Source organism: Balaenoptera ricei, chromosome 15 (assembly GCF_028023285.1).
Source record: "Balaenoptera ricei isolate mBalRic1 chromosome 15, mBalRic1.hap2, whole genome shotgun sequence".
NCBI lineage: Eukaryota > Metazoa > Chordata > Mammalia > Artiodactyla > Balaenopteridae > Balaenoptera > Balaenoptera ricei.
Window position 1 is genome coordinate 75,252,436 of NC_082653.1, and position 25,675 is coordinate 75,278,110.

At 43.9% G+C, this 25,675-nt stretch overlaps 1 protein-coding gene across 2 annotated transcripts in view; it reads left to right on the forward strand.

The window, feature by feature from the left end:
• The window catches only part of CALN1 (calneuron 1), a 430,726-nt gene that overhangs the window by 99,905 nt on the left and 305,146 nt on the right, over positions 1–25,675 (forward strand). The window contains exon 2 of one of the 2 annotated variants that reach the window (XM_059897526.1): positions 1,456–1,576. In XM_059897526.1, the coding sequence (XP_059753509.1) occupies positions 1,456–1,576 (121 nt within the window). Of the gene's footprint in view, positions 1–1,451; positions 1,577–25,675 lie in introns of both variants that reach the window. The other variant, XM_059897527.1, reaches the window with a different exon arrangement.

A 25,675-nucleotide genomic window follows, 5' to 3' on the forward strand; every position in this document is an offset into this window, starting at 1 on the left:
CTCTCTCACTTTGTCCCAGCTTACCCTTCCCCCTCCTTGTGTCCTCAAGTCCATTCTCTATGTCTGCGTCTTTATTCCTGTCCTGCCCCTAGAAGACCTTGTTTTTTATCCGTTCAATATATGATAGTTTGCATCCCAAGCTCCCAATCCAGCCCTCCCCTGCCCCCCAGCCCTTGGCAATCACAAGTCTGCTCTCTATGTCTGTGAGTCTGTTTCTGTTTTGTAGATAAGTTCATCTATGTTCTATTTTAGATTCCACATATAAGTGATATCATATGATATTTGTCTTCCTCTTTCTGACTTACTTCGCTTAGTATGATAATCTCTTGGTCCATCCATGTTGCTGCAAATGGCATGATTTCATTCTTTTTTATGGCTGAGTAGTATTCCATTGTATATATGTACCACATCTTCTTTATCCATTCATCTGTCGATGGACATTTAGGTTGTTTCCATGTCTTGGCTATTGTAAATAGTGTTGCTATGAACAGAGGGGTGCATGTATCTTTTTGAATTAAGAGTTTTGTCTGGATATATGCCCAGGAGTGGGATTGCTGGATCATATGGCAACTCTAGTTTTTTGAGGAACCTCCATGCTGTGAGAGACCCATCCTTCTAACTGTGTCTCTCTTCCCTCCCTTTCACCTTAGTCTGGAGCCTCTGGCCCGCCTTGCACGGGTGGGAACTTCAAAGTCCCAGGGGCGGTGCTCTGATACGAGGAGCTTGGAGGGTTTGTTCATCTGGTCTAAGGGGAAGCTTTCATTTCCTGTGAGCATGCTGGAAGCTGCTTTGTTTTGGGGCACCTTGAGATGCTACCCACCTTACCTGCAGGGCAGGTGTGATTGGTGTCTCAGAGGGCTGTGCTCACAAGCCACTCGTGCAGGCAGGTACAGGGCTCCTTCTCAGAGGTACAGACGGTTGTCTGTGTTTACTCAGAGTCTGGCATTTCCGACCTGCTTTGAGTGCAGTATAAGTGCAGCACCTGCTTTACCTGGGAAAAGTGAAATACCTGGATTTCCGCACGGTCACGGCTAAGACGTATGGTCACTGGACAGCCTCACATTTTGGAGTGTGCAGTCCTTTCCTTTGAGGATGGAGGAAGGGTTTGTCAGGCCAGGGGAAGGAGCAGAGAGTATCCTTGTTTGCATGGAGAGACAGTTGGATGATGCCGGGGTATCCCACAGTCTGCCAGGACCACATGGCTCAAGTTCATCATTAAATGGGAAAAATGAAGTAAGACGTACAATGAAGGAAGGGACGGAACTTGGGATCCTTCGGGAATTGCTCTGGCCGCGGGGACCCTGGAATTCTCTGACTTTCCCTCTACCAATGTTATTGTTATTTAAAAAATACTCCTGGCCATCTGAACACCAGGGTGGTCCTTCAAGGAAGGGAAGGAGGAATGGATGATGATGTCTTTCTTTCCCCTGCCCCCTGTCTCTTGTGAGCAGGGAGAAGATGCCTTTTCACCATGTGACCGCCGGCCTGTTGTACAAGGGGAATTACCTCAACCGATCTCTCTCTGCTGGCAGCGACAGCGAGCAGCTAGCTAACATCTCTGTGGAGGAGCTTGACGGTAAGGAGCCCGCCTTGCGTGGGAGGTTCGCCACCCAAGGGAGGCGTCTGGGGCTATTGCGCATCTGAGACGCTGGCCGTCAGTTGTGGCCAAGTCTAACCATGGTGCAGCAGGAAAGAGTTCAGAGATCACTTCTGCCTCAATGACTTCTTTGTGTGGGATGGACCTGGTAGCCTGAAAAATCTACGGTGAATATTTTGGTTCCTTTGGATACCAAAAGGAACCCTTTGACTGGGGAGATAGGCTTCTACTCCTGACACGTATTTTCCAGTTGATGGAATCTTGATCGCCAATAGTGTTGCCCTGTTTCCATCTTGTCATTCACCATGGGGCCCAGCTGCAGGGAGGTCATAGACCTGTTAATGGCCGTCTCTTGACTTGTGGCCATGGTGCTTTGAATCCTGCCCAGATCAGAATCATCTGGAAGCTGTGTCTAGGTGGGAATGGCCGGCAATTATTTTGATTGCCTCTGTGCCTCTGTAACAGTGTAACCTTGGCTTTGGGATGGGAACGAACCTGGGGACATGATGACTGAATTCATCCTGGGACAGTGACCCTTTGTATCCTGGGGAGATCAACTCCTTGATTAAAAAAAAAAAATTAAAACAAGGAAGAAGGATTTTGTTTTTGTTTTTTAGAATAGAGAATTAGGTTGATTCAGCCAGATGTTTGCCTAGGTACTGCATCTGCTGAGGCCACGCCAGATTGGTTTCCCTTCTTGTTTTGGAATGCTGTGTTCCTGGTGACACTGTTTTACAACAAGAAGTTTAAATTTACTGTCTAAAATAGGGAAGTTAAAATTACCCCAGATGGCCCATATCTTTGCTTTGAGTGTAATGGTTTGAACCAGTGTGATTTCTTTGTGCACATTGCTTAGAAGGGGTATGGTAGGCAGGGAGATTCAGCTCTGGGCCAGGGAAGACGGACTTGCTTCATGAAGGGCACGAGATGGGGCAGGCGAAGGACAGGGCCGTCGGATAGCTTTCTTGCTGTCACCCGTGTTGTTTGCTTGCTTCTCGACAGGCATACCATGTTTTATTACACTTCGCTTTATGGCACTTCGCAGATACTGCATTTTTTACGGATTGAAGGTTTGGGGCAACACTGCATTGTCAGATGCTGGTTAGCATTTTTTAGCAATAAAATATTTTTAAATTAAGGTATGTACATTGTTTGTTTGGACCTAATGCTATCACACATTTAATAGACTACAGCGTAGTGCAAACATAACTTTTATAGGCACTGGGAAACTAAAAGATTCGGTGATTCGCTTTATTGTGCTATTTGCTTTATTGCAGCGGTCTGGAACCGAGTGCGCGGTATCTCTGAAGCCTACCTGTAGAGGCTTGTTTATGTCCATGATGGAGCAGTGGAGCTCAGCGGCCGGTGGGCTGGGTCTGGAGGAGAGGCCAGAGGATATTAGAGGAAGGGGAGTGATGTGGGCAGAGCCAGACTCCCTCGGCCCAGCATCTGCTCACTGTGGTCTGGACAGACCAGGGGCCAGAGAGGAGAGTAGTATCCTCAGGTCTCCTGGCCTTCAACTGGCCAGAGGATATTTGGACAAGGACACGGAAGCAGAAAATAGAGCCCTGACCTCCTCCAAAATGAGCCCATCCTGGTGGCCACAAACGAGGCCGAGGCTGAGCTGGGTGTGTTGGCAAAGTGAGGTGAGGCCCAGGCTTTCCTGTGTCCTGGGGAGGAGTCCTAGCTAGTGGAGAGCAGGGCAGTGGTGCATTGATTTGGGAAGGGGGCTGGTTGCGGGTCCCCCAGTTTTAGTCATCACTAAGCAGGGGGGACTGGGAGCCTCCTGTGTGGAGCCCTGTGGAGCCGAGGCCATGAGACTTGGGCAGAAAGTCTATGTGTTTCGGGCAACTCTTATTTTTTCTTTTTAAATTGAAGTATCATTGATTTACAATGTTGCGCTAGTTTCAGGTGTACAGCAGTGTTTCAGTTATACATATACATATGTATATATATTCCTTTTCAGATTCTTTTCCTTTATAAGTTATTACAAAATATTGAGTATAGTTCCTTGTGCTATACAGTAGGTCCCTGTTGTTTATCTATTTTATATATAGTAGTGTGTATAAGTTAACCCCAAACTCCTAATTTATCCCCACCCCCTTCCCCTTTGGTAACCATAAGTTTGTTTTCTCTCTGTCGGTCTATTTCTGTTTTATATACAAGTTCATTGGTATCATTTTTTTTTGATTCCACATATAAGTGATATCATAGGATATTTCTCTTTCTCTGTCTGACTTACTTCACTTAGTATGATAAGCCCTAGGTCCATACATGTTGCTGCAAATGGCATTATTTCATTCTTTTTTGCTGCTGAGTAATATTCCATTGTATAAATATACTACATCTTCTTTATCCATTCATCTGTCCATGCTCATTTACTTGGTTTCCATGTCTTGGCTGTTGTAAATAGTGCTGCAGTGAACGGGGGGGGGTGCATGTATGCTTTTGAATTATGGTTTTCTCCAGATATATGTTGGGCATCTCCTGCAGAGGCTGCAATGACTAACCCAGTGAAGTTTGGAAATCATCTATGGCTTTCACATACCCTGGCTTTCCATTTTTCTTCCTCCTCCTTCCCAACTTTGCCATGAATAATCAAGAGATGATTTTTCCAAGACTTCTCAGAGTGATGGCTTTTTTCTCTGTGAAATCTGGGCCACTGTCAGGGTGCATGGCTTTTCAAGAGATCCACTGCTTGGGTTTCGGCCCTTCTCCACTCGGGCACCGGCTGAACTCTGTTCTTGGGGAAGCAGCAGAGCTCACCATCCTGTTGTTCCTGTCAGGCACAGGCAGCTGAATGGGGCTGAAAGGCGCCTTCTCAGCAGGTGAGACTAGCGGGGGGTAATTCTCACAGCCCTGGCGGCCCAGGTGGGTGGCCTTGGCCCTGGAAGCCCTGGTTGTGGGGGGCAGGGGTCCCTGGTTGAGTGAAGCTGGACTTCATGGCCTGAGGACGGCTGGGGAAGATGCTGTATTTGTCCTTCAGGAGGGTAATCCAGGCTGTCAGCCTGGAGAAGGGCCATTTATTTTCTAATGGAAGATTCCTTCTACTTATTTATTTATTTATTTTTGCCAAGGTGAACCCTGAGTTATGACTGCTTACACTTCGTTAAGAGCATCTTGGGGCTCCAGGCAGGGCTGTGAGATGTGTTCTGAGTGTAGAACAGGCGGGCAGGGTCTGAAAACCAACTGGCTTGAATCAGTTCAGAGGACTGCAGCTTGGTTCTTGGGGAAGCCAGTTTCCGAGACTGTGCTTGTCTGCTGTTCTCTTGGAGCTGCCTTGTGTCAGCCAAGCCCTAATATTCTATTGTTCGGGGCCGCTCATTTATCCTCACAGGACCTGTGGTGCTGCACAGGGAGTTGATGTGTTGGACACTGGTGGATAATGAAGCATCCTTTGTGGTCCAGCCACCTTGGGTGCAGATGTTAGTTGGGTACCATCCCCGCCCCGTGTGGCTGCAGCCTCTTGCTCATGGATCACCAAAGGCAGGTTCCCTCACCTGGTCAGTGTTTGTCACTGGGGATGGAATGCCCCTTTCCTTCAGTGTAAGGATCAAGGGCACCAAGTCCACGAGAGGTTACCCTCTGAGAATGGGGCCACTCAACATGCAGGCCAGCTCCAGTTGCCATTCGCTCTGGCAAGTTTCTATTTCTTCTCTTTAAACAAAGCTTATGAGGAAATAATGCGAAGCTGCATCAAATTGGCCAGACTGGAATTGGAAATCACCCAACAAACAAACTCAGCAATGATGAATTGGTTGAGATCCTTCCTTCCTTCCTTCCTTCCTTCCTTCCTTCCTTCCTTCCTTCCTTCTTCATTCCTATTTTCATTCCTATTCATTCATTCATTACAGGAATGTTTACCCAAATGGTTTCTGGGTGGAGGAGGAATTCAAAGAAGTATAATCTTCGTTGCCTGGCTCAAGGATTTTACAAGCTACCCAGGGAGTTTATGTACATACAAAATTTATTAGCAGTATCTTGTACTTTTAGAGTGTGTCATGTGGAATTTTATTAGATGCATGAATTGTAATTTTTTAAAAACAGTTTTTTCATTGCTATTTATTGAATAATCTTGTGAGGCTGTCTTAATCTTAAACTGAGCTTGCCTCTTTCTGAAGTTTACTCATTTTCATTAATGTATGGTGTTCCATTGTATATAAATATACCTCAATTTCCATATCCATTCTATTCAGGTTGGATATTTGGGTTGTTTCCAGTCTGGGGCTATTAGGATGTAATCAACCTCCCCTTCTGTTGCAGCTGTGATGTTGGGATCTGCTCTCCTCATGGCTCCCTGTGGCCACTGTGAAATGTCTGAGTGTGGGTATTTCACGTTATTTTTGCCAGTAACAGTGTCAGCCTCTCAGATTAATTTCTTGGGTCTTCCTTTTAGCCTAGGTTAGTTTGCTGTCACATCTTGGATGGTTGTTATTTCTGTTTTTTTCTTCAGGAATGCCTGCCATTCTAATGCTAGATCTTCATTCGATGTTTTCCATAAAATGCCTCTCTTCTCACATCATTTTTCTCTGTTTTGCACTTCTACGTTCATTCTTGAGTCTGTCTACCACCTCGTTGATTTGTTTGCAGTCACTTAAAAAAATTTGTTTTTGATTTCCTTTAAAGTGTATTTTCATTATGGATGAAAGTTTCAGTTTCTCTGTAGTTTGATTTTATTTCAGTAGCTCCCCCTTAACTTTTTGGTCAAAGTATAATACAGAAGAGTATTATTGTACAGTTCAATTCTTATCAAACATGAACATGCATGCAGCAACCACCCAGGTTAAGGAATAAGGTGTTACCAGCACCCTGAAGTACCCCTGAGGTCCTTCCTAATACCTCTTCCTCAAAGACAACCACTGCGCTGAATTACCTATCATCATTTAATTGTGTTTGTGTTTTTCCTTCATCTCAAGGGGGTTATATTATATTTATTGTTTTGTGTCCAACCTCTTTTCTTCAACATTATACTTGTGAGACTCAACCATGTTTTTGAGGGTAGTTGAAGTTCATTCATTTTCATTAATATATAGTGTTTCATCACATATAAATAGATCTCAGTTTATTTATCCATTATATTCTCAGTGGGTATTCGAGTTGTTTCCAGTTTGTAGCTGTTAGGATATAGCCCTTGGTGTTGCTGCTGTGCTCTTCTCATGGCAACCTCTTCCTCTTTTACTGGAGCCATATTTTTTTATTCTCGCCCAACTCTTTGTCTTATTGAGAACAATTTGTACACAGTTTGTGAAAATCTCTTCTGTTTCTTGTCATAAATTATATATAGAGATTTTTTAATAATAAATACCTGTTTCTCCAAGTCTCCCAGCTGATGCTACCTTTGTTTTCCATTAGAAGATGTTTTTATATGGTCCCCTTTGCTTTTTTCTGTTCTGCTTTGTGACTCAGCAATGAGAGTTCTTTGTAGGTCCACGATCTGTCAGCAAACAAGGTTTATAAAGAGTCTTTAGCCTTCTTCCTTCTGTCTTCACTTTATTCCAGACCTGGGATAATTTCCCCCTTTTCAGCCCCAGCTGGAGAGTCCAGTTTCTAGAAGACGTTCATCTAGCCCATGGCTACTGGGCGGAGGGGGGATCTTGATGGCCCCTCCTCCTGGGTTTGCTCCTTGTGTCACAGAATTCAATTAACTCCTTTATTCTTCTTTTCTTTTGGTCTCCTTCCTGTTCCCATGCTAGTATCTAACATTCTGGTACATATTCTGGCTCTCATCTCTCCCCGGCAAATAATCCAGGGTGGGACACACCCTCCCATGGCTCTTATTACTCTCAGAGAGTTATGTTCCCCGAAGGAGCTTAGAAAGGAGGTGCTGCTGAGGTGGGTTTGGGTTGAGGAATAGATCACCGTGGAGAACAGTTGCTATGAAATAGGGACCGACTGCTTGATTTGCTGGTCAGCATAGCCTCTGGGTGCCTGGCGGGGCACACAATGGTGATGAGCCAATGTCTTCCTTCCGTACGTGTTTCTCTGGTTCCCAGGATGGGTGGAAATTGTGTTTCTCCAGTTTCATTGATGTGGCAACTAGCAAAAATTCTCCTCAGGCTCTGACATGTGTATACATCTCAATATTTCTGGGGATATGCGTACATTATCCTACATACATTTCTGGAGGGTATTTTAATTTGAGTTTGGGAGTGGATGTATCAATCCGCCAACTTTCAAACACAAAAAGCACCACTTCAATAGTTGACTACCTCCATCTGGACTGTTCCAGAGCCACCGCATCTGCAGAACCAGTTTCCTCAACGGCCCCGTGTTTGCCTGATCCAGAGGACTCTCAGGTGTTTATTCCGGACTTTCTGCAGCATCTGGCAGCATTGCTCACACCCTTGGTTTTGGTTTGTCACTACCTTGACATCCATGTCACTAGCTGGCTCTCCTCCTTCCTCTTTTCTACCTCTTTGACATTCCCCTCATCTTCTGCCCACTGCTGATGTACTGTTTTTCCCCGGGGTTGGTTTTTGCTGTCATCCCCAAGGGCAACTGCATACCGGTCGCCTCGGGATAGATATCTTTGATCCCTGCCTCCCTCCTGAATTCTAGACCTGCTACCTATAGTCCTGTGTAGATGTCCCACGAGTCCCTTAAACTCCAGTGATCCAAAGCTGGACAGATTTTCTTTTTCTCTCTCAAACTGCTCCTCCCCTGGAATTTTTCTCAGGAAATTATGTCACATTACACCCAGTCAGCCACGGTGGTAATCTGGGGGTCATTCTTGATTCCTCTTTTTCTCTTACTCCACACGTATCATTGGCAAAGCCCTGCAGATCAACTTCCTTCTCCTCCAACCACATGGCTGTTTTCTTGGGCCAGGTTCTCCCACCAGCTAGACAACTGCAGTCACCAAGAGGTGATCTCCTTGTGCCTCGTCCAGGATATCAGCCTTGTATCAGTTCAGTTCCATTTCACTGGAGGGATGCTTCTCAAATACACACTTGATTCGGTTATCATTTTTCCCTTCTTGTCCTACAAACACGTGCACACACACACACACACACACATAAAACAACAGTGTATTTAATATTTCTTTAATCCTTTTAAAAAATTTAAAAATCTATAGAGGTTCTGGAAAGTACAGTGAATACCTGTATACCCTTTGTCTAATTTGCTGACATTACAGCATTTGCTCTCTCTTTCCCTTTTTCTCAACACACATGCACAATTTTTTAAGTTCTAGAATTTTAATTTGGTTCTTTTTTATAGTTTCCATCTCTCTGCTGAAATACTCTGTTTACTCATTTAAATGATATTTTTCTTTAATTCTTTGGACATATTTTCCTAAATCTATAATAGCTCTTTAAAGTCTTTAGGTATTAAACCCATCATCTAGGCTCTAGACCATCTGTGGGTTGATTTCTGTTGTCTTTTTTAGATTATAGTCAAGTTTTCTTGTTTCTTTGCACACCTGTTATTATTTGACTGTACACTGAACATTTTGAATGCTATGTTGTATTGACTCTGTGTTCTGTTAGCTTTCTTTGAAGAGCGCTGATTTTCTGTTGTAATAGGTAGTTCAGTTACTAGCCTACCACCTTAAACTTCTGTTGGTTCAATTTTGTTTTATTTTATGTTAGGGTAGATCTTTGGAAATCCCAAGGTGACTCCCAAGCCCCTGTAACTCGGCAGGGACTCAGCCTCCAAACTCTGTCTTCCTTGTGGATCTTGTCAGGGCTTGGTTTTCGACTTTGTTCAGGTGGGTCTTATGTAGGCCTTCAGAGTGTGTCCCTTACTGTTAAGATATGTCTTTCTAGTGTCTGGATGCCTGGGGTGTTAATGAGGTTTTCCAGACATCCCCTAGGGATGCTTAAGTTCTAGCATCTGTCTTCCATTCTCAGCCTCATAGCAGCTGCTTCCTGGTAAGTCTGGTTTAATCTCAATTTGCACTTGGGTTGCCCAACCTTCAGCCAAGTATTCATAAGGAACCCACACACAGGCTTCCGAAGCCCCCTCTCTGCATAGTTTTCTTCCCTCTGCTGCCTGACCCCACAGATTCTAGCCCCTTCCGCTACCCCAATGTAAGAACTGTGCTTGGAAAATTATCCCTGGGCAGAGGGCCAGGGTGAACATGGGGCTCGCCATGTGAATTTCCTCTTGCCCTGCAATTGCAGCGTTGTGCTGCTGGTTGTTTATGGCCTGCAAACAGTTGCTTTATATATTTTGTTCAGGTACACGGTGGGAGGGTTATTCTGAAACCAATTACTTTGTCACAGCAAAAACTTATTATTAGTCATTTGTTTTTTACCTGAACCAGTTAAAAGTACTTTTCAATCATCATAGCACTTTACCCTTGAACACTTCACTTCTGCCTATAGTTCTGAAATGGCTCTCCATAGCCTATAGCTGTGTTAGCTATAGCGCATCTCTGTGTCAGAGCATATGAAGCCCTGTGTGGCCTGGACCTTTCATTTTGTCTGCTTCAACTCCCTACTTGCCTTCTAGATCATTTCCTGCTGCCTCACAATCTCTCCTGCTTCCCTGCCCTTGTTTCAGTTGCTTCTTTCAGGAATGTTCTGTCTACCTGGGAAAGACCTATCCATCTTGTAAGTTTCAACATTGTCAGTTGTTGTCCTCCTTCTCCTCCTCATCACAGCTGTTTATTGAATGTTTACTATGTTCCAGGAACGGTTCAAAGTGCATGAGGTGAATTAACTCATTTAACCCTCTCGATAATGCTCTGATGCAGGTACTATTATTAACCCCATTTTTGCAAATGTGGAAAAGGGAGACATTAGATAACCTTGTCCAAGGTCGCCTAACTAGCATGTGTTGGAACTGGGATGCAGCCTACCAGCTGGCTTCAGAGCTCGTGCTTTTTAAGTTCTATGTTCTGAATCCTCCCACCTGCTAAGTAAGACCCTTTGTGCCTTCCCTGCACCCTCCTGTCACTGTCATATATATCACTGCCACCACTGTGACACCTGGGTGAGAACTTGGCTGATTAATCAAACTTTCAGTGGGTGGAGAGATATTTTTAAAGCTCTGTGTGAGCCTAGTGTGTTTCTCACGGAGAGCAGAGGTGCACAGCAACCCAGAAAAGGCTGGTGATGGGCTTGAGTTCATGCTGGAAGGGGACTGCCTCCTGTGCTCTGAGCTCTGAAGAGCCCCTTTCCACCCCCGCTTGTCTGGTACATCATATATTTTCTTGTCAAGAAGTCTCCCCCCACCCTTTTTTCTTTCTCCTCTACTTGTGCTGGTTGATTTAGAAATCTCAGAGGCACACCCTACTAGCCTTTTTTGAGATGCTTCCCTCTACGGGCTTTTCAAGTGGGGTTTTAAGAAGGCAGAAACATTACTGTCACAAGAAGAGAAGCTCTCAACTCTTATCTGAGAAGGCTGATGGCTCAAAGTTCTCTCCTCCAGAGGAGGCGATAAAACCTACACAATGAGCCACATCATCCAACAGGAGTGGGAGTGCCAGATAGACAGCTCTGCTCTGGAGCTGGGAATTAGCCTTACAACCCTGGTCTTTTATCTACCTGGGTACTTTCCTCCTAGAGGCTTGACCTGCCTTTGAGCCTTGAGAGGGCAAGTCTTTTGTGGTGAGTTGTGAAGCTTTGTTAGCAGAGCCAAGGAGGGATTTCTCTGATGGTAGCTGCTTCTAAGGGCCCACTCCTTAAAGGGACATTTGTCTAAGTCGTCTTGATCTGAAAATGCGTTTTGATAGCTGTGGCCAAGAAGGAAACCTGAGTACCATCCCTGCCACTTTCATTTTCTTCATTGGTAATTTGTATGCTGCCTGCTTCCCAAAGTGATGGAGACATCATATGATAAAGGAAGAAACACAAACTGCAAAGGCTGTCAGAATAGAAATAGGAAATAAAAATCCATATACCAAGAGGAAGAAAAAAATATGACAGTCCCTAACACTAATACATTTACTGTGAATGAGCATTAAATTTAGCTCCAAGCTTCCAATTGGTTGGGGCAAAAAAGGTAGCATACCTTATTCCAATGACAACCTTCAAGGGTCCTATTGGAAGAATATTCTTCTCATTTGTATTTTAAATAGGAGCCCTTTGGCCCATAATAAAAATACCCAACATACAAACATTTTGTATTGTTATTTCAAAGATGTTGGTGGCTTTCAGCTTTTTCTCAATCTCTAATTTCTGAAGGTTTTTTAAAACCTTTTTTCCCTAGTAATGGTGCCTTTTGATGGTGGTGATTCTCAGTGAAGGGCTAGGTGCTAATCTTAGACTCCAGATATAGAAAGAGGAGGGCAGATGGTAGTTTTAAAAGCCTTCCCACCGGATAATGCTAAGTACCCCCTGTAGGACATGTTTCTCTGGTTCCCCCTCCTAAGAACCCTGCTTGAGATAGTAGGAAGAAGTGATACCTTGGTATAAAAGTTTCCTACATGTAGTTCCTTCCCTTCATGTAGGTCCTATATGAAGGACCTACATCATAAAGCATGACCTTTGACTTGGGATATTTGTGGAACAGGAGTTACCAGCAATTCATCTCTGTCATAAAATAACCTTGATATTCTTCCTGTGGAACCTTCAGCGTTCAACAGAAATGCATCCTAATAGATCTGCTAAGGTAATTAAGCTCCACAGTGCTTCCCCAAATAACTGAATAAGTTAACCTGTTGAGGCGAATTGTTCTGCATTATCCATCTGGATACTGAAGAGAGTTTGCCAGAACTCATCATTTTGATGTTGGCTTTGTTGATACTGAGCTGTTTCTCCTGGTGGTAATTGGCCAGCAGCAGGTTCAGCTGTTTCCTGGGACTACTGAGGAATGTGATATTAGCAATATGTTCTAGCAGGGATGGCTCACTGATCTTTCCTCTTCACAGTGGCATCCGGAGCATCTCATCCAAACACTGCTCCAAACCATTTAAAAGCAGGTGATGAGCTAGGACACAGCCATTTAAAATATGGGTTTTCTCTATCAAAGTGGTCATTTCTACTTTCTCTAATTCTCAAGCCAGAAGAACACTGAATTCACATTGAGACCTATATTGCTGTATTGCTGTATTGCTGTGTGACAGATTACTCCCAAACTTACTGGTTTAGAACAAAAAACATTTTTATCTCACGGTTTCTGTGGATCAGGAATCCGGGAGTGGCAAAGATGGCTGGCCTGGCCCAGGGTCTTTCAAAAGGTTGCAGTCAAGACACTTACTGGGATTGCAATCATCTGAAGGCTTGACTGTGGCTGGGGAATCCATCCAAACTCACTCCCAGGGCTGTTGGCTGGAGGCCTCAGTTCCTTCCATGAGGGCCTCCCCCTAGGACTGCTTGAGTGACTTCATGACATGGGATTTGGCTTTTCCTAGAATGAATGATCATTTTATGATCTTGTCTCAGATGTCACATATTGTCACTTCTGCCACATACATTCGCTAAAAGTGAGTCACTAAATAGAGCTTATACTTAAGGTAAGTGGAATTAGGCTTCATTTTTGAAGGGATGACTATCAAAGCATTAGCAGGTGTATTTTAAAGCCACCAAAGAACATACAAATTAGCTTGGAGATGGCTTCTAGCTGTTGAATTGAAAGCTAATGAACTGTTACAGAAAGTTCTAAAGTCATACTTAGCAATTTCTTTATGCAGTAAAGAAGAGAGGACCAAAGGTCATTGCTATAAAAATAGGAATTAAAGCCTACCTGACAGAGTAGGATCTCTGGAGTTCCATGGATATGGGACTATTCCAGTTATACTACTTAGCAGTTGCAACAGGGCTGGTTAGCTCTTCTCCAATATAATTTTTTTCTTAGTAGAAGAAATTTTAGCTGGACAAGTAGGTGCTAGAATAAAGACTACATTTCCCAGTCTCCTTAAGAGCTAAGTGTGGCCATATTAGTAAATTCTGGACAATGAGATGTAAGCCAAAGTGACATTGGGCAACTTTGGTGCACTTTGCCTCTTCTTTATCGTTTCCTCCTTCTTATTACTGGAGTGGGAATGTCTTCATCTGACACCATGAAGACAAAATGGTAGAGTGGTGAGCTGGAAGGATCCTGGGTGCCTGAGGATAGTGGAACAGAGAGAAATTGACTTCTATTTTGTTTTTTTGGGCACTCACAGCTGAACCCAAACCCACCAGATCAGCAGCCATGTGACCACAGACAAGTAATCCAACCTTTAAACCTATTTTCCCATTTTTAAATTAGTGTCTTACATATAATGCTACTTTTAAGAATCTTCTGCTTACTATTTTTGAGGAGGAAGTATTGTTGTAGAAGATTAGAAGTGATGGATCTATTATTTCAAAGCATGGGAAGTTTGTCCTTTTTCTAATACATATATGACTATATTTCAAATTCATCCATTGAAATGTGAAAGGAAGAGGTTCAGCAGGGGCAGAAAAGGGTGGAGCCAGCAGAGAAGGCTGGATGGCAGAGACCCAAAATGCCTCCAGGGGGACATTAACTTTTGCTGGGTTTGTTTCGTTATGAGGGCAGGACCTAGTTACACTATGTTCATCCCTGTGAGCAAACATAGTGAACGTTTGGACACATAGTGACTGCTCAGAAATACTTGTTGAATAAATGAACGCCAGGTACTCTGATAAGAGATGTTTGTCCCAAAGTGAGCTAATTGTTCCCGATTATTCATTCTATAATGAGAGTGGAATTGGGATGATGTATCTGGCAGTGAAACATGGTTGATGATGCATGGCATTTAGAGTCAGATGTTCCATGAGTTTTGGTTTTCTCGCACGTACAATGTGGATAACAGTATATACTTCAAAGGGATAATATGAAGTAATATATGCAGAGTGAGTTACTATTGTATATGGTATGTAGTAAGTGCCCAATAAATAGTAACAGTAGTAGTAATAGTAATTGTTGCTATTATTGTTGTTATGATGAAGACGATGATGAAGGTCACCACAATAATGACAAGACACATCCAGACAGAGGATTATTACTTCCACCTTGGGGCAAATTGGCTCCTTAGAGGAAAAAGCAAAACACTAGTCAGTATCCTATGCAGTTGTCCTGTCAGGACAGGGTCACTTCAGAAGGTGAATGCCCCTAACTGGAAAGACCTTTCAATGTGGAAGAATCTGGGCACTCCACCATGATTCTCTGTGTCTAAGTCCATAAGGACATCTTTCCCGACCTTAACTTCAGCACTTTACCTTGCAAAGACCTTGTCCTCATTGGAGTGAAAGTAAGAGTCTAAGTTGTCAAAGCGGAGGAAAAGGACCCAATGACACTGACTTCCAAACCTTGGGTTGTCCTGAGAGATAGAACCAGACGTGGGAAACTTCTGTGGATGGTTGAAAATTCAGGCTTTCTGGCTCCTCGCTGTGACGCTTCCAAGGATCAGGAATGAACATGGCCATAAATTTCCTTTTTAAAAATATCTCACACGACTTATTCCATGGGTTGGAGCAGAGGTGGTGATGGTAGATAAGAAGGCTGAAATCATGGCCAGATGACCAGAACCCACTCCCTTTTAGAAGGGGACGTCATCAGCTCTTTGAGTTCAACACATTGGAAAGAAGTCTTCCATTCCTTCCTCTTTGAGCTGGTTGTGTTGGAATAGTGATGCTTTCTGGAATTGGAAGAGCCCAGCCACAGGTTTTGCTGGATGTAGCTTCTGTCCCTGTTTCCTGTTGTGTTCCCTTTGCTGGCTTTTTCTCACTCTCCCAGGGTTCCCCTAACCTTATTTGCTTAAAATTCAAGGCTATTTTTGTTTTAATGTTTCTTCCAAACTATAGACATCAACCTTCAGTATTAATGGTTTGTTTGTAACACTAAAGTTTTATGGTGATAGTGAAAAAACTGTAGTCCCCCCACCCCCACCCCATAAAGCTGCTAAAACAAATGGCCCCAGGACCTAAAGTCATGCTGGCCTAGGGAATGTGCTACCATTTTCATGCGCAGGCATAGGGCTGGTTCTTAGCCTGGTGCCAGTTGGCTTTGCTGGTTATTACTCTGCTGGTATCCAGTAAAATGAGCCTCAGGATACATAGCTCACCTCAACCATCTGGGTGGCAATTTAACCTCTCTGCCTAGAAGCATCTTAGGAAGGATGGGTCCTAAAATTCTTGGTCTGATGCCTCTAAGAAATTTGTAGGAGATTTTATAGAGCTTAGTCTCTCTGCCATCTGGTGCTCAGGTGGGGAAGGGGACCACACCTGAGAGTTCACTGTTTCCTGCACTTCCCTGGTGCTTCTTCTCAGACCACCAAGTGCAATTTCTTAGCCGGCACCTACTGGGGCTGCAAAAACTTCTGAGCATTTCAAGTGCATGACTGATCATGATTTGATGCTACTTTCTTTACGAACCCTTCAGAGGCACCATCTATTTCTGGTGTAATGACGTACATGGGGAAAGACTCTAAAAAAAAGAGTTGATATGTGTATATGTATAACCGTTTCACTTTGCTGCACAGCAGAAACTAATACAACATTGTAAATCAACTATACTCTGATAAAAATTAAAAAAAAAAAAAGAACTGAAGGTCATCCCACTGGAGACGGTCAACGGGGCCCTTGAATATTGAATTCCGGGACTCATTAGCCTGGAGATAAAGATTTTGGAATCTTCATTATACTGAAGTGACGGATTAAAGGAAAGAGGGCCAAAGACCAAACCCCAAGGCCCAACGGCCGTGCATTCCATGGGCCACAGGTGGTCACTGGTGACTGGGGGATTGGGATGGACCACTTCTCTAGCTAAGCTTCTTCAGACCCTTTAACTGTGCTTTATATGCCATGGTTAGTCCCCTAGGACTATGAAGGATATAATATCCTTCATCTTCTCAAAAGCGAAAATCCTCTATCAGAAGGAAGTACTCTTTGTGTTAAAAAATAGGTCACCTATTTGTGTTCAATTAATTTGCCTTATTGATTGATGGTGCCCCTCTCTTTCAAACTCTTTAAGTGAGAAACTTGCCTAAAACTCATCAGCTGCCTTAGATTTTCTAAGAAGTTTATGCTGGCTCCCGGCCACAGAAATCTCTTTTTTAGGGTATCATAGAAATCCACTGTCGTTTTCTCTGCTAAATAGACCTACAAATAGACTGTGTTACCCCAAAGGTCACTCACCTATAATGAGGACTTCCCCAGGCCACCATCAGGCCAAGGATAAAGAGCTTGACCTATTGGGACTTCCCTGGCGGTCCAGTGGTTAGGACTCCATGCTTCCAGTGCAGGGGGCACAGGTTCGATCCCTGGTTGGTGAACTAAGATCCCACATGCCACAAAGTGTGGCCAAAAAAAAAAAAGAGCTTGACTTCTTGCCTGCAGTGGCGAATTCCAGGGATTCTGGTGTTAGCCTGAACTTGGTTCAAATCCTAGACCTGTCATTTATTATCTCTGTGCCCTTGGGCAAGTTTTACATACACCTCTTCATGTCCTCACCTATTAAATGGTGTCATATAGTCCCCGCCTCGTGGGAAGAGCATGTAGCGTGTTGCCTGGTACATGGCAGTGTGCTCGGCAGGGCTGTTGGTATTCTTGCTCGGCAGGCTGTGGGGAAGGAGTTAGACTATAGGGAAATTCTGAATTTCTTTTCTCTTTCTTCTATCCAGCCAATTCAAAAGTGGATTGAACAAAATTAGGGAGGGTGAAGGATGTTTTAAAGGGAGAGGACAAAACTAAGTCTCATATGTGAATCTGAAATTTGGTCACCTTTACATCTTTTTCAGGTGTGTGTGTGTGTGTGTGAGTGTGTGTGTAGGGGGGAGGGGTGCTGAGAGCCCAGGTTGTGGACTTGACCCTGAACCTTTTCCATAGAACCTCTGGAACTCCTCAGACCACAGGGGTCCTTCCACCTCTGACATGACATCATGGATGTATGGAATCACAGTTCAACATTTTGCTGATGTTATTGGGCTGGGCATGCGGGGAAGAGGGATCCATGATTATTGAATATTTATTTCATACATACACTAGGCTATTTCTGTCATTCATCATCATCATCATCATCATCATAATCGTCATCATCACCCGGTAGAGTCACTCTCCTCCCTCATCCAACTCTCATTTTCTCCTTCCCTTTCTTTGAACCTCAGACACACACTGATTCTGCTGCAGGAGAGAGGTTGCCCAGGTAGGGGTACTGGAGATTCGGGTAATACCCAGGTTTGAAGGGCCCAGGGTGTATTTCCTCATCGTCTAGGTGTGACCAGGGCCAGTTTGCCAATGATTAAGGCAAGAACTCTTCAAGATGGAATGTCTTTCTTGAAGCATAGAGGCGATAAAAGGCTGCCATCGAATACAACAGTAATAATGTCCCCATGAGTTGTTAAATCTTGAAATTTATCCATCTGTTCAGTATATCTCTCTTTAAAGAATATTTAAGTGAGATAAAACATCAAGGTATGTGCTAATGGCTTCAGGTTGACTTGTGGCCCTGTCACAGCTGTGAGCTCAGAAATAGGCTGTCCCCTCCACACATACACACACACACAAACACACACACACACACACACCCCACACATAAAACTGTAGAAGGATCATGTTTTCCTCCAAGCCTCCGATGATAGTTTTTGATTAGAATATGTGTTTTGGCTCAAAAGCATTGCCTATTCACGGCAAAACACATTTGTCTTTAGAGAAAGTGCCTCAGTGTGTGTGTGCTGGGCGTGGCTACCAGTCACTTGGGAGGCTGATGAGTGGGGACAGCGGACAGCAGACCCGGGGCAGGGCACTCACACATCACATTGTACCTTCATGGCCTTAACAGATTGCCAGGCAGAGACAAATCCAGTCCACTCGCACGATCATGTTCTTTGCGTTCTTCCCAAATTTGATCCAGTCCTGAGCAAATTCTAAACCAAAAAAAACCCCCCAAACAACCCTGCTTCCCCCAAACCCAGAAATTTGTAGAGAAGGCAGCTATAAAATTGTCCATTGCCAGGCTAAGGAAACTGGATGAGAAAAACCTCGTAGCAAGATTCTGCAGTGGGCAAAAAAAGATAGCACGTCCGTGAGAAGGCCCAGAGGCTTCCTGAGTCTCAGTTTGCCTCCCAGTAAAATGGGGATCATTATCTCAGAATTACATCTTGCCTCACACAGGAAAGTTATGAGAACCGAGGTACCAGTTATGTAGCGCTAATGCCTACATGAGAAATATTATAAAAGCCGAAGTTGTGAATTCGATGTGTTGAGTGGTTAAGAGTGCACGCTCCGGAGCCCCACTGCACACCCTGCCTCCCTCTCATTCAGTTCTCACCACTGCTCTGCCGAGGCCTTGCTGTTAATGATTCTCATTTCCAGGTGAGGACACTGAAGCACAGAGAGGTTAAGTCACTGCCTCAAGGTCACACAGCTAGTGAGGACAAGCCAAGTCAAAGACACAGGCTGTCTGACTCCCAAGCCCCCAGTGTTAACCTTTAATGGTGGTTAGCCTCTCATAATACTTATTCAGAGGATAAGCTCAGTTTTTAAAAAAAAAATTTTATTTTATTCAAGTACAGTTGTTTTACAATGTTGTGTGAATTTCTGCTGTATGGCAAAGTGATTCAGTTATCTATCTATCTATCTATCTATATTCTTTTTCATATTCTTTTCCATTATGGTTTGTTACAGGATATTGAATATAGGTCCCTGTGCTCTACGGTAGGACTTTGTTGTTTATCCATTCTATATATAATAGTTTGCTTCTGCTAACCCCAAACTCCCAATCCATCCCTTCCCCACCTCCCCTCCCCCTTGGCAACCACAAGTCTGTTCTCTATGTCTGTGAGTCTGTTTCTGTTTCGTAAATAAGTTCATCTGTGTCCTATTTTAGATTCCACATATAAGTGATAACATATGGTATTTGTCTTTCTCTCTCTGATAAGCTCACTTTTTGAGGGGAGGAATCAGTGGATAGGGAAAAAGAAAACTGAGTGCCTTTGGATAGAATTTTGTAGTTAAATTGGAGGAGGGAGTGGCAGAGAGAGTGGGATGGAGCTGGAGGGGAGAGGAAAGATTTGGAATGAGGACTGTTGGAAATTGTGGAGAAGAGTCTTGAGTTCAAGGAGGGATCTTCACAGGACCAGCAAGGCTCATTGAAGGTTTATTTACTGTCGAAGATTCTGTGGATGTGTTGATGGCTACTGGGGGGAAGGTGTACACTCTGGGCTGGTTCTGCCTCTACCAGGAATTAAGCGTGCGACCTTGGTCAGGCTCTTGACTTCTAGACCTGACAGAGGAGGTGGATGAGCTTGGGCGGCCTCTCTGTAGGGTTAGGGTGATGGTTTCATGGGATGTGCGCTGGTTTGTGTCTGGTGCTTTGTACAGGAAGATGGCACCTCCGTGGCTCGCAGCTGGTGTCGCGGGGCTGGCGAGTCCGTTGGAGTTTCAGCTGCAGCGACACTGAGCCAGGCAGCGGTGGTCTGAGTCCATCCCCGCTCAGGAGAGGCACTGGGCAGAATGGTGAACCTGCATGTCCCTGTCTAATCAGGTCACTTGGAACTATAGGATTCCTAGTTGCTTTTTGGCACAAGCCATGTGGTTTCCCAATATTTCTTTAATGAAGGAATCTGCGATCTACCACTGCTTATGTGATTGTTCATTATTTTACCTAGCTTTCCTTTCATCTTCTTGATGAAAAAAAAATTTAATTTTTACCTTCCTCTTGTATCTTGGAACACCCTAAAACTTAAAACAGTCTTTTGAAAATGCCTTTCACAGCAACAAAAATGTAATCTATGATAGTCTACTCTGATTCTCAAAATGTGATTGAGATTATATTTTTGAAAAAAAAAAATTTCAGATTGAAATTTACCCAGTCTTGTGGTAGGTTGAATAACATCCCCCCAAATATGCCCATGTCCTTATTCCTGGTTCCTGTGAATATGTTACTTTACATGGCAAATGGTACATTGCAGATGTGATTACACTAATGATCTTGGATTATCCGGGTGGGAACAATGTAATCATAAGGGTTCTTATAAGAGGGAGGCAGGAAGGTCAGAGTCAGAAAGGATGTGAGGATGGAAGCAGAGAGAGAGAAAGATTGGAAGATGCCGTGCTGTTGGCTTTGAAGATGGAGGAAGGGGCCACAAACTGAAGAATGCAGGCAGTCGCTAGAAGCTGGAAAGTGCAGAGGCAGATTACCCGCTAGAGCCTCTAGAAGGAATGCAGCCCTCCTCACACCTTGACTTTAGGAATTCTGACCTCCAGCACTATACGAGAATAAATTTGTGGTTATTTGTTACAGCAGCAATAAGAAACTAATACAGATGTCTACTGGTGGACTAAGCTGCCACACCTGTAAAAGGGTCATGATAATCATGATTTGTCTTTTATAAAAAAATGTTCTGGGCTTCCCTGGTGGCACAGTGGTTAAGAATCTGCCTGCCAATGCAGGGGACACAGGTTCAAGCCCTGGTCCAGGTGGCTTCTCTTGTTGCGGAGCACGGGCTCTAGGTGCGTGGGCTCAGTAGTTGTGGTTCGCAGACTCTACAGAGCAGCCTCAGTAGTTGTGGCGCACGGGCTTAGTTGCTCTGCGGCATGTGGGATCCTCCCTTTGTCAATCGATAGTACGGGAAAACTACATCTTTCAATCTCCAAGCTGCTTATAAACATGTTTCCTCTGTCTAGGCCGCCCTTTCTGCTCATCCTTTATCTTCTGGGATCCTCCCAGACCTATTTCTCTTTCAATTGCCACCTCTTCTATGAAACCTCCAAACCTGCCCCCAGCTAGATGGAATTCATTCTCTGTGCTGTAACTTGACTTATACCTCACTTATATCACAATAACAAATTTTGTTACTGTTTTTTTTGGTATGTCTTAGTTTCTCTAGAATACTTTACTAGATTGTAACCTGGAGGGTTGGAACACAGTTACTTTTGAATCTCTCGTAGAGTTTGCAGCAGAGCCTTGCATGTGGTAAGGACTTAATACATGTTTGTGGACTCATTGAATCTCTTTAAATTGAAATAATCTGGAACCAGTTTCCAGAATTTCAATATAATCAGACTTGAGAGGTCTTTACTCTACCATGTTATTAGAATCCAGTGGAGATTTACTGAGTATCCCTGCCAGGCGCTGGGAATACAGTGATGAAAAGTCAAGGTCTCTATGACTAAAATCAGAGATTTCTTCAAAAAAGGAACTTTAGGCTCTCTTTCAGCATTCCAAAAAGGTTCAGCCCATCTCTTGCGTCCTCTATGTCAGTAGTCCTGAGCAAGGGGGTTTTAACCTTTAGAATGTCCTGGTTCCATTCAGTAAGACAGAATTCAAGACTCTGCAGTAGCTCCTGAGAAGATCATGTACAGTACACAGAGACAGGACAGTGGTCACTCATAGTGATCTTGGGTCAGTAAATAAAGGCTAGAGAGAAGGATTAGAAGTATGTGGTATGTTCTAGAAATATTTCCATTTCCATTGGGAATGTCTATGGATTTCAAATGTCCTTGCTAACCTTGGTATCATTTTTCTGGCAATAATTGAGAGCCAGTTAGGTTTTTTAAAAAATTTCAAATGTATTTATGCAATACTTCTAGAAGTCTCTGAATGTATAATCATTTAATTTCTCTGAAATGTTTACGAACAAGTGAAACCTGACATTTCCAGATCCACCACGAGGGTGAATTTTATTTTCTCAACAATGTGTAAAAAATTACGAATTTGCTCCTCTTACTCCCGAAGGTTAAAAATACATTTAAGATTTTAAACCCAAACATAGAATTACCATATGATCCAGACTTTGCCTTCTGGGTATACATCCAAAAGAACTGAAAGCAGGGACTTGAACATATATTTGTACAGCTATGTTCGTGATAGCATTATTCACAGTGGCCAAAAGGTGGGAACAACCCAAATGTCCATCAGCAGATGAATGGAGAAACAAAACGTGTATATCCACACAATGGAATATTATTCAGCCTTAAAAAGGAAGGAAATTGTGACACATGCTACAACATGGATGAACCTTGAGGACATTATGCTAAGTGAAATAAACCAGACACAAAAGGACAAATACTGTGTGATTCTACTTCTACGCGGTACCTAGAGTAGTTAAATTCATATAGACAGAAAGAAGAGGGGTGTCTGCCAGGGGCTGAGGCTGGGGGAATGGGGAGGTAATGTTTGATGGATGTGGAGTTTCATTTTTGTAAGATGAGAAGGTTGAAGAGGTGGATGTGCTGATGGTTGCACAACAATGTGAATGTACTTAACGCCCCTGAACTATGTGCTTAAAAATCGTTTTAACGGGCTTCCCTGGTGGGGCAGTGGTTGAGAATCTGCCTGCCAATGCAGGGGACACGGGTTCGAGCCCTGGTTTGGGAAGATCCCACATGCCGCGGAGCAACTAGGCCCGTGAGCCACAACTACTGAGCCTGCGCGTCTGGAGCCTGTGCTCCGCAACAAAAGAGGCCGCGATAGTGAGAGGCCCGTGCACCGCGATGAAGAGTGGCCCCCGCTTGCCGCAACTGGAGAAAGCCCTCGCACAGGAACGAAGACCCAACGCAGCCAAAAATAAATAAATAAATAAATAAATAAATAAAAATCCAAAGTTTGAAAAAAAAATAGTTTTAACAAAAAGATTTTAACTCCATAACCTTTCATCATAGTGGCCTGTGCTTTTCGGATAGCATATGGTGCCTTTGTTTGTAAACAGCGGTATGGCTGAGCTACAGTCTCTGTCACTTTAAACATGAAGGTGTGTTGTGTCAGATGTGAACCTTCCTTGTGCGAGGTTAAAACAAAATGGTGCTCTTACCTTTTGTTTTTTAAATAAACTTATTTATTTATTTTAGGCTGCGTCAGGTCTTCGTTGCTGACCGCGGGCTTTCTCTAGTTGCCGCGAGCAGAGGCTACTCTTCGTTGCGGTGCGCGGGCTTCTCATTGTGTGGCTTCTCTTGTTGTGGCGCATGGGCTCTAGGCATGCGGGCTTCAGTAGTTGTGGCGCACGGCCTCAGTAGTTGTGGCTCGTGGGCTCTAGAGTGCAGGCTCAGTAGTTGTGGTGCATGGGCTTAGCTGCTCCGCGGCATGTGGGATCTTCCAGGACCAGGGCTCGAACCCGTGTCCCCTGCATTGGCAGGTGGATTCTTAGCCACTGCGCCACCACTGCGCCTCTTAGCTTCTTGACTTTTTAATATTATCAGAAACAGAAGAAAACAAAAACACCAAAAATCTGCAATGGAGACGTCTAAGAAAGGCTGCTACCGCTTCGCCTAGCCTCCTACCTGACACAGATTTGGTGCCCAGCAAATGCCGTTGAGTGGGTGGGTGCTTACGATACATTATGCAAGGCTGACCACAAAGTAGAGTGAGTGACTCTCAGCAGACCTACTTGAACCAAAATATTCAAATTCAACAGATGTGAGCTCTGAATCTGCTGTGTGTTAGAGAGTGTAGTTCATTGCTAGGTCTGAGTTGAAGGCATTAAAAAATAGTTTCACTCTGTTCCTATCCTTCGAGAGAGGCCACTGTGGGCACTGATGGCAAACATTATAACATTTTAAAGTGTGGTCCATGGGGCAGTAGAAGTGTGTACGTACAAGGCCAGAGGAAGGAGAAGAATTCTTTCAGAGGGGCTGGTGGGGAGTGTTCAGGGAAGGTTTCCTGGAGGGTCCGATGACTGAGCTGGTTTTAAGGGACCAGGTGTTTGTCCAGTGCAAACGGGCAAGGGAAAAGGCATCCCAGGCACAGGGAACAGCAGTGGCAAAGACTTGGAGGCATGACGCCCTCTGATGTGCACAGGACACTCTGAAACATAATTCAGTCCAGTGGGAACGAAGGACCCTGCAAATCAGTCATTCTTTCTCCAAGAAAGCAGCCCTTGTTCCCAAAGGACTAGATCTTTTTTTTTTTTAAACAGGAGAAAAACATACAAGTTTACTTATATTTTTAAAAATTTTTATTAGAGTACAGTTGATTCACAATGTTATGTTACTTTCTGCTGAATAGCAAAGTGAATCAGTTATACATATACATATATCCCCTATTCTGTAGATTCTTTTCCCATATAGGTCATTACAGAGTATTGAGTAGAGCTCCCTGTGCTGTACAGTAGGTCCTTATTCGTTATCTATTTTATATCCAGTGGTGTGTATATGTCAATCCCAATCTCCCATTTATCCCTCACTCATTGCCCGTGGTAACCATAAGATTGTTTTCTACATCTGTAACTCTATTTCTGTTTTGTAAATAAGCTCATTTGTACCATTTTTTTAGATTCCACATATACATGACATCATATGATATTTGTCCTTCTCTGTCTGACTTACTTCACTCAGTATGACAATCTCTAGGTCCATCCATGTTGCTGCAAATGGCATTATTTCGTTCTTTTTTATGGCTGAGTAATACTCCATTGTATATATGTACAACATCTTTATCCATTTCTCTGTTGATGGATATTTAGGTTGCTTCCACGTCCTGGCTATTGGAAATAGTGCAGCTACAAACATTGGGGTACATATATCTTTTCGAATTATGGTTTTCTCCGGGTATATGCCCATCTCTTTTTTGGAAGCAGACTACAAGCCCCTGAGACATCCTCAAGAATATACTCACCGGTGATGACTCCCTCTCTTTTTCGAGATTTTAGTTTCAGCATCAGCTGATGGCTGTTTCCAGTCAAATCATGTGGACCAGTTGACTGACCAAGCTGGCAATACTGCTTGCACGATGGCACTGGAACCAGGTTTATTTGTCTTCCTTGGACACTGGCTTTAAAGGACATTCAGAAGAAGGTTCTCTGAGTCTTTTGAGCAATGGTAGCCGCAGGAGATCCTGTCAGGCTCCCCCAGGTGACCCCCAAGCTCACTAGAGAGTGTTAAAGGCATCACATGTCATGACAGTTAGAACTTTAGGGGAGAGCAATGAGCTGGTTGTAAGAGAGTGTCACTCATATTTGAACGTGAAACTTGATTTCAGTGCTGCAGTGAGACTCGGGCAGAGCTCAGACTTGGTCTAGAAACCGCCAAGTCGTGTCACCCTTGGCTTGTCCCTACCTCTCCTGGCTGTGATTGTCCAGAGCTAGCCTGCTTTCAGTAGGAGAGGCGCTTTGATGCTTGTTCTGCTGGTTTTCATAAAGGGGATGGTGCTTATCTAAGCTGGATCTGCTGTCTGCTCCGAACCTCACTGGCGTTGAGGACCCATTTAGTGCCAACTGGCAGGGGCTGGGCATGCTGAATCATTTGACAAGCC